This window comes from Eublepharis macularius, chromosome 8 (genome assembly GCF_028583425.1).
Source record: "Eublepharis macularius isolate TG4126 chromosome 8, MPM_Emac_v1.0, whole genome shotgun sequence".
In the NCBI taxonomy this organism is placed as follows: domain Eukaryota; kingdom Metazoa; phylum Chordata; class Lepidosauria; order Squamata; family Eublepharidae; genus Eublepharis; species Eublepharis macularius.
Genome location: NC_072797.1, coordinates 109,751,335 through 109,761,334, shown reverse-complemented (window position 1 = coordinate 109,761,334; position 10,000 = coordinate 109,751,335). Strand labels below are relative to the sequence as shown.

The window sequence follows — 10,000 nt, the reverse complement described above, 5'->3', positions numbered from 1 at the left end:
GTGTTTGCAGCAGCGCTCGGAGGAGGAGGAGTGTAAGCGATGATTGTGTAATTAAATAATAAACCAAAATCCTGAAGTCTGATTTGGAGGCGGGGGGGGGGGGCAGAGAAGTGCGGCCGGTCAAAAAAAAAAATAAACCCCACCCGCCAATTCCCCCCTTGAACTTCCAGGTTTTGCAGAAGGGAGTGCATAAAGGAGGGGGAAGGGAATAAGGGAGGAGGAAGGGAGGGAAAGAGATTGATCGTTTTGAATTTTCAAGAGATCATTTTTATTACAGTGGGCGTTTGGGAAGCAAGCTCTGAACATTATCCACAGAGAAAGGGGGTGGAGGGGAGGGAGTGGAGAGAGAGGCACAGGCGGCGGCGGCTGCTGCTGCGAGAGGAGCCCGGCGATTGCGCGCCGCTGCGAAGTGTTTTGCAGCCTTGGGGGACGCGCGCGCACACTCCCTGGCTGGCGCTCCAGCGCACAGGGCTCTTCCTCGCAAAGTTTCGCCTGCCATTGCACGCCAGGATTCTCCTGCTCCTCTCCGCCGCTGCAACCTTGAACTTTGGCAACGTGGTTGACAGTACCGTGGTGTATTGTCCCGCTCGCAGCTTCTCCAAAAGCACTTTGCAAATTGGGGAGTGGAAAAAAAAGGCAGCGCGAGGGAGGAAAAAGTCCTTTTTCTTCTTCTCCCCCTCAATTCCCTGCATTCCCTTCAACCCCCCCTCCAGTTCCCCCCCCCCCCCAATCAACCAGCACCAACTGCAGCAGCAGCAAGACCGAGCCGCCGAGAACAAGAGGGTTAAAAGTGTAGATTGGATTTCACCCCGGGAAATCTAGCGCTCGCAGTGAACTTGAATCTTTGGCTATTTAAGGAGGACTGGGGGGGGGTTTGCTGCGAAGTTGTGGCGGTCCGAAGCGGAGCTCGCTCCCGACCAAACTTCGTCTTTTCTTCAGCCGCCGATGACTGTAAAATGAACAGATGAAATCGCTGCCCTTTTGATCCTTTTTTCTCCGCAGAAGTGCGTTCTCAGAGCGAAGTCATGATGTATTCTCCCATCTGTCTCACTCAGGTACAGCCGCCTTTTTCTTTTCGACTTGCGCTAGGGTTGCGGATGGGCTGGAGTCGCTGGGACTGTTCAAAAGAACACGAGTTCCCAGCGCTTGGACCGTACTTGCAAAACTGATCTTCGCTGGACGTGATTTTGTACTAATCTGCTTGCTATTGCAGGGATGTACAGGGAGGGGGGCAAGAGGGAAAATAGGCTTTTACATATATGCAAACATTACTTAATAGTTCTGATGGTGGGAGTGGGGGGAAGACGGGGTTATACATTCGAAATGGCTATTCTTAAAAGGCAGGTTGAAAGCTCATTGATGAGACCGTTTTCAGCTCTTACGTTTAACTCACTCAGTGTCTACTTAGAAGGGGTAGAAAGGGAAAGTGCTCCTTTCTTTTTAATTAAGCAACGACTGCGGTAACATAATACCATCCCATGCTGAATTAATCATATATACCCTTTCAGATAATGTGAGGTTGGTTTGAGAAGAGGTGACTGAGCAGTAGGATATTTATTTGGATATTCCAGTACACTTTTCCTGCTTAGCTATGGTGCTCCTAACTTTCTAAAATCAGCCCCCAAGGTCAAAAACAAACCTACCTGCAGATATTTGGCCTGCAGACATTTGTATTTCTTTGGATGTTAAAAAGAAGTAATTTTATATGTGGAATGTAAATTGATTACTTTCAGACAGTGTAAAAGTTGCTTAATAGAATATGGTTCTCAGGCATATAAGATATTTACAATTTTACCATATGGTGAGCCTGTTGGGATGGGGTGGGATACAATTTTTAAAATAAATAAAGGAAATGGAATACAGATTCAGTATAAATTGTAGCATGGGAAGTGCTATATGAGATGTTTAAGTCTGTATAGCATTTAACATTAGCACCGTTTATTATTAAATTAGCAGAGTATATTCCTGGCAGTGAGTTATAAATGTGAAACTTTTCTGAGTACTTTTGAGGTCTTACGAGGATGCGATTTGAAACACTTTTCTTCTACCTCAGCCTTAATAATAGGTGTGGAAAGAAGTATATTGCTTGAGGTATATTTGTGATACAGTCAAAATAATTAAGATTTCATTTGACAGTTAGAAAACTTTGTGGTTCTGAAGGACTGTAGCATTCACAAAATTATGAATGAAGATTAAAACAATGATAAGGCTTTATTCTGTGATTGGATACAGTCCTGTAGCGTTTTTGGCTGACACGTTTTTATTGTTTATATTTTGCTTGGCATTAACAGGGATATTTTCATCAAGTTAATGTGAACTTCATTGGTGCAAAGCAGGTGGAAATAGGTGGTGTAAGATATCTGAGGCATTTTAAAAGTCAGCATTTTTGCATGTCTCTGGGTTTATTGGTATAGATACGCACATTCTAATGTATTGTTAAACAAATTCTCACTGATTGCTCTGCCCTGACCAAAATTTAATAACTGAGGAAATCTCCACTCTGTTCTGAAAATGTTTGCTTACTGGTTTCACGGGAACTTACTTGCAAAAGGAGAATTGCTTTCTTTACCTCATTATTTGATATTTTGTACAGATACTAGATAATATTAGAGCTTAAAAGTAAGGTTCTTTTATAAGGTATAATCTGTTACTATTTTCTGGCCTTATGGCTTTTTTCATTTAGGATTTTCAGATTTTTTCACAGATGGCATATACAAGTCTTACCAGTTATTTGTCATATGTGTATTTTAAAATATTAGTTTTTTATATAGATGCAAGAAGCAGCACCCTTAAGTAATAGCGTATTTGTATAGTGCGGCTTTAACAGGTCTGACAAGTGTTCCCTAAATTTTTGGAATGAAATTTTTGTTCACCATTGGTAGAAAATAGTTCTATATATACAAGTCATTTTATTTTAAAGACAGAGTGACATATCAGTATATTATATACAGTTATTACATCTAGTCAAAATTATGTTGAAAATCTAATATACAATCCCCACACGCATGGTTTGAGGTTTGTTGTGAGGATAGACCATACTAAAATATTTGAGCTCAGAAATCTTAGAAAATTGATATTATTAGCCAAATAAAACCAGCTGCTGAAAAAGTAATCGGTATGCATATTTTCTTGTTTTAAATAATCCATATGAAAGCTGTAGCTGCAAGTTGCAGTTACTACTGTAATATAAGTTTGTGATCCAAAGCATACTACTTTGAAAGTAAACTGTATTGAAATCAGTGAGGCAGACAGTGAACTGTTTAAGTTGCCAAAAGGCATTCTGTATCTATGAAACATATACCTGTTAAGGCAGATTACAAGACTGTTTCCTTCTTTCATTTTGTACAAATAGGGTGCCTTGTGTAGTTGTTATCCTTTTAGCGCTCCTGAGTTCTTGCTATTTTATTCATAGTGTACTTGTGTTAGTAGCACAGGAACCCTGAATATTTCACAGTATTTTTTTAAACCCCAGTGAAGTAGTTGGTTTGAAACAGTAGTACTTTTTGGAGGGGAAACAGTAGTAGCGAAATAGTAGTATTTTTGGAGGGGAGAGTTAGGATAGTCTTGCAAATTTACTAGAAAATAGATTATGGGAAGGGTCAGAAGGTAGTAAAATGGGTGGAGGTGGAAAATGGAAATACTTTTTAATGTTGTTATTGTGAAGAGAGAACTTGGCCTACCTATTAAAAGTATACTGTAGTTGCAGCAGATGCATTTTTATTTTCACACTTCAAGAAAAACAATACACAAATTCTCAGTGTATATGGACTAAACTGAGCCATTTGTTACAACATTTAAAAATCTTTATCTCCATAAATCTTTGTTGCAAAGTGCAGTTATGATTCACCTGGGTAAGTGTCACATGTAACTTATTTTCCTGAACTGCATCTACCAGTATTAGTTACAACAGATCAGATTTCATAGATGGCTGTTTGAACCATTTTCAGGAGAATGTATGTGTTTGATCTCCATTTACAATAAGATTTGAGGTGTTTCTTGAGGTGTTTTTTTTAAAGACACCAGACATGTTTGAAGATACCAAGTTATCATATAATACCACTTCAGAATTTGCAGTTCTGCTTTAATGCATAATAGTTTTCCTTAAAGCATATGCATTTGTTATTTGCATTTCCAGTTCTCTGGTAATAAAGTTTCTATAAAACTATGTGGACTCCTGATTTTAGCAGGTCATTTAGCACAGTTTAAATATACAAAATAAGTTGCATTGCTTCAGTGCTAAGCCCGTTTACTAGGGAGTAAGTCCCATTGAATGCTGCAGGCCTTACTTCTATGTAAATATATTTATATTTGTTCTTTACATCAGTATTAGGTATGTTGCCTAAAAATAAAATTAAAAATTCAAAACTTACACAATTTTCTTGTTAAGATTCAAAATATCGGAACTTGTATCTTATAGATACAGTAGGACATTCCTTTGTTACACAGTTTATATTCAGGGCAATAATTTTTAAACTGTATTGAATACGTTTCTCCCCCACGCCTTCTTCGACTCTGTACTTTTCAGCATTTCAAGCAAGTCTGCCTGCTTTACCACATTTTCTAGATGTGTTATTAAAATCAAGGTTTCTTTAATAAGGGTTCTATACAGGTCAGTGTCTGGGGGAAGGGAGGGGGGACAAACTGTAGCACTTAAGAAAAAATGGCACCAGAGTGTATTGAGATAGGGAAGTCTTATCATGAGCTGTGGTTGCTCTGAATGGTGCAGCCTTCCCACACAAAGAGCAGATTGTGGTTTAACTCTTTCTCTGATTTAGTTTATGAACCCTTAGAGTGGCAGAAATGTCCAGAGCTGTGCTGGAAACTACTGGCCACGTTGGTTAATATAACTTTGCTATTTTTCTGCACTTTGTACTATAATTATTTTGTGCCCTGTGCTATTGTTCAGTTTGGATTTACATTTTTTCCTCAGTACGGAAGAGAAATAATTCCATAATTGAATTACAGTAATTTTGCAGAATAAACTTCAAAAACTTAAGTTTTCCTTAAATACAAAAAATGCAAGTTTTAGCATGTGGAATAGTCGGTAATAAAGTTTGCCATTAACTAGGTTTATTTGTTTAGTTCTGACTTGGCTTGAAAATCAGTATCTTGCTCAAGCTATTTAAATAATGGCGAAGCTAGATATTTAATCATGTTCTCTAATTTATATCAGCATTATACATATAGATTACATAGAAAAATGATTACTTGGAATCAGATTTGTTTCCAAATTATATCTGTTTTTGTGTAAAAATATATATATTTTGTCCTGCTGGAAAAAATACAATTAATGAACATAACTATAATATCATGATTATATTATTTTTAAAAGGACTCCAGAGTTGTAGTTTGAGCAATCGTCATTACTGAGTAAATAACTGCTTAATATAGTTCAAGAACAGAAATAGAATTCTTTTAGAAGATACATGCTTGTGTGGGGGAAGGGGAGGAACAACTTTGTCTCCCCTGCTCTGCCAGATTTTCTCTCAGAATTTAACTATGGAAACAATTACTGTTCAGGCTGTTATAATGTTCAGAATTATTATGTAGGCGACAAAAGTTGCGCCAAAATGTGATCATGTCTGTAGGTAGGATGCAACATAAAGAAGGAAACTTCAGCCCCCCCGCCCCGCCCCCCCAAGCAAGGTAACTGTTAATATGTAGATAAAATTTATGGTCTGTCTCTTCATTACAGTAAATACTAAAAATAGACCTGTATGGCGCTTTGAAAATCCATGAGATAGGGAGAACTCTTTGAAACTGTAAATACGTTGCATGTATTTCAGAAGAGCAGTGATGCAGTATTAATGTCACCCTGCCACAGGGTGCTGAAGCACAAAGAATGCAAAGTTTGTGCCAAGTTGTCCTTTTTCATTGTATGCCTAAGATAGATTTTTAGGGGCATTCAAATAATTGCCACACACTCGTGATCTGTTAACAAATTAACTAAGTCTGTGGGGCTTTGAACCCCACCGTGGACTGGAGTACAGTGGAGTTGCAGGATGAGCCCTTGTATAATTTTATTTCATCAGGTTTAATTTTGCAGAGTTAAGAACATCAAAATGCAAAGCTTTTATATGGGGTTCTTGTACTGCCTGCTATGTCTTTTGCCTCCTTTCCCTTACTGTATCCCAGTTCCTGTAGTTTTGGCTGCTGGAATGGTACTGTTTCAGCGCTGGAATGCCAGGCGATTGATAAAAGAAGGGATCATGTTCAGTAGCGCATGCTCTTTGTATTGCCAGTAGTCTTTTGCTGAGAGCATGCTCCAAAAGCGGGAACTTAACATATATTTGCTTTGTGCTTCTGTACTACAGAGAAGAGAAATGAGCCGTAATCTGCTTCTGCTTTTTCAACGTTTCTGATCAGATGTCTTAAAAATCATAGTGCCATCCTTTCTAAACATGGTATTACTTGATGTGCTGGTGTATAAATATGATATGTAATGGTTATAAGCCACATATCTCTTTATGTTAAACTAATGTAGTTGTAACTCATTTGGAGGCCAAAAGAAGGTGAAGTGGGGAAGGGTGTGGTCATGCAAACTGAAACTGTATGTATTATCCAGAACTGAAACATGGATTCCTGTTATCTTTTCCTAGTTGTTAATTTACGAAAAACCTCATAGATATGTCTATGGTGGTTTCTTTACCTTAAGTTTTACTCCAAGACCTTGTAAATTTTTTTTTTTAAGTGCTGCTGCTGTCTTGATCATGTAAACGGAACAGCTTTTTCACCACTTTCCTTCTTTTTCATTGCTTTTTCCAACAGGATGAATTTCACCCATTCATTGAGGCCCTTCTTCCACATGTCCGTGCAATCGCCTATACTTGGTTCAACCTCCAGGCTCGGAAACGCAAGTACTTTAAAAAACATGAAAAGCGAATGTCAAAGGATGAGGAAAGAGCAGTCAAGGATGAGCTACTTAGTGAAAAGCCTGAAATTAAACAGAAGTGGGCATCTAGGCTTCTCGCCAAGTTGCGCAAAGATATCCGCCAAGAGTATCGGGAGGATTTTGTGCTCACTGTTACTGGAAAGAAGCACCCATGCTGTGTATTGTCCAATCCTGACCAGAAGGGTAAGATTAGGAGGATCGACTGCCTGCGGCAGGCAGACAAAGTCTGGCGTCTGGATCTAGTCATGGTGATCCTTTTCAAAGGTATCCCCTTGGAAAGTACAGATGGAGAACGGCTCATGAAATCCCCCCATTGCACAAATCCAGCACTTTGCGTCCAGCCCCACCACATAACAGTATCAGTCAAGGAGCTTGATTTGTTTCTGGCATACTATGTGCAGGATCAAGGTAGGTTATTTTTCTGTGTTAATACATTGAACACTGATTCTGAGATGCTGTCTCTTTAAGGAAAGGCTTTTAAGCAATTAACTTTGGGTATATGTACTTGGGTTGTTGTGTGCATGTTCTAAACTGGGCTGCATACATGTACACAGGTGCGTGCTCATTAGCTTATTTACAGAAGTGCCACGCACATCTGACAGGCTAACTTCTGTCTTAAAGGCACTCCAAAGTATAAGGGAATTCTTTGGTGTGTATTAGAAGCAATATTTTAATATTCATACGTTGGCATTCTGGCATTCTTAGTATAAGCAAGTGTAAATTTTAAGAATAGATTTTATTAATATGTTCCTTTATTCTCAAAGATTGCTACTTGTATATGTTACTTAGTGGCATAAACAAGAAGACATTATAACCACTGTGAAAATCAGGGTTAGGGAGGGAAAGGTCTTATAAATTATCTGTATATTAAGGATCGCTTTTGCAAATACCTCATATTTAATAGCCTGATTGATGTAGTCTGGCGTGGTCGTACTTTCATCTAGCAATTTTTTCTCTGCAGCATAGATAAACATTTAAAATGTGTTTAATGTGGGAATTCCGAAGTTATCTTAAAAAAACACCTGTTTGGCTATTATAACATTTGCATAAGTACTTCAATAATTTAATTCAGATATCTTTGAAACAAAGTAGATGCAGGTTTTACATTTTTTTCTTTACATGACCCTCTTGCATTAAAGTATCAGCTATCAAATCTGTCTATAGAATCAGTCATAGAATGGGCATGTATATTTTTGGGATAAATTTAAATCGTGTAATGCTTGACTGTTTGCATATGGCAGACTATTGGATAAATTGGCTTGGTAATCAAAAGTGGCCTAAAGGAAGGCACTGGAAGATGTTATCTCATATCCCAGAATAAAATAAGGATACGTTATGTGAAAATTAACTGTACAGTATGTGAAATTAAAACTATTTTTTTGTTTAGTCAAAGACTTTGATATACAACTTATACTTTCCCCATTTTCAAAGTGTTGTTTCACACAGATCTGTCCTGATTTATCATGACAAAAATATCTTTGTCCTGAATCAGTGATCATATAACATAACAATATATTATACAGTATGTCTTCCAAGACACACGTCTTTCAGGGCTTAATAATGAAAACACCTCCTTGTTTCCATAACAGGGAGAACATATACAAAATTTTGGACCCCAAATCAGTGCAAGATGATTGTTACTCATTTAAATCCCCTTGATTCCCCCTGGACTTAAGGGCAGCCAACTTTCTTTTGAATTCAGCTTATTTTGATCTGATTTCTCATTTGAATATTCTGTTAAAGGTACTCTAGGAAGAAGTACAGTTTGCTGTGAAACTTTCAAACAAATTGTCTTAGATATCTATTTTTCATCTCAAACTGTATTTAGAAAGGTTTGGTAGGTCGTTTTCTGAAAATAGCATCCTTTAATGACAGCTAGTAGATTCATGGTGGCAAACTTCACGTCTCTGTGAATTCTGCCCATCAGAAAGTCATCAGATGGAAATATTATCTCTCCTACCTGTTTGTGTGTGTTTCTTCACATGCTTTTCTTTGAAGTTGACAGATACACAAGGTGACTTAAGTGGAGAGTTGAGGTAGAGGAGAACATTGGCAATTTTACTGATCATACAAGTGGATGCCGTGGATTGTGTAAGAATTGTCAAAATACGCCTGGGCCATGTAAACATTTTCCCAATGTTGTTCTTTTTGCAATATTTCTATAGTTACTGACAAAATAACACTGGACAAAGTTGTTGTTACGTTTCTTTACATCAAGTCAACTGTGGCGAGAATCCTTTTTTATTGCAGACTACTTCATACTGCCTTTTGAGAAATCTGCTAAGAACTTGTGCTTCTGTACTTGGAAGTCACATGTTCTTTGTGTTTTTTCCTTGAAAAGATTTCAGTTTTTAAAATCATTCTCAGTAGTATAGCCCGCTCCAGTCTAATTTTTGCATGTTGGCAGGCAGGATGCCAAGGGTTTCCAGGCTTGCACAAGATAAGCACAATGTCAATCAAAGTAATTGTATTTTATATAGGGTTGATTTTCTATTTTGATATATGAAAACTTGCTTATTTGGTAATGGCTCATCAATAAGACATAGTAATTAAAGCCTTTCTGGGAGTAAAAATGAAAGAAAAGAAAAAGTTCTTAAATGAATGTATGGATAAAATAGGCAGTGTTTTTAAATCTTGGCTATAAGCATGAGGAAGAATAGTTTTGAGTGCCAGCAATGGTTGCCAGTGGCACCAGGTTTGGCATCGGACCTTCTTTGTTTAGCCTAGGATGCCTGTGATTTGTTGGTTGGCATCCGCATTGCAGAGCAATGCAATGTTACAATATATTGAGAATTTCCTGATCTAGAAATGTCATTCCTTTTTGTACTTTGACAGGGGATTCTTCTGTTTGTTTCCACATCTGTACTGAAGGAAAGAATATAGACCAGTCTGTCAAGTTTGTCACATAGGACTAGCATATCTGCCTGTCCTTCTCACTCATTTTTCTCTAAACCCTGCTAGCTTCCCTTTCCCCACTTTACTTTTAAAATATTAATTTCTTAGAATTTTCAGACACAAATAAATTAAATGTTACTTGATGTCATGATTGTGTTCTTACTATTTGACCGAGGCAGGAAATTATGCTTAAATATGGATGTCTACAGGTGT

The 10,000-nt window shown here is 37.8% G+C and overlaps 1 protein-coding gene across 5 annotated transcripts in view; it reads left to right on the top strand.

The window, feature by feature from the left end:
* Positions 1–344: 344 nt before the first annotated feature.
* Positions 345–10,000, top strand: part of NFIB (nuclear factor I B) — a 242,600-nt gene continuing 232,944 nt past the window's right edge. For all 5 annotated transcript variants that reach the window (XM_054987218.1, XM_054987217.1, XM_054987221.1 and 2 more), the window contains exons 1-2: positions 345–1,055; positions 6,769–7,300. In XM_054987218.1, coding sequence (XP_054843193.1) covers positions 1,026–1,055; positions 6,769–7,300 — 562 coding nt within the window. In that variant the 5' untranslated portion in view covers positions 345–1,025. The remainder of the gene's footprint in view (positions 1,056–6,768; positions 7,301–10,000) is intronic.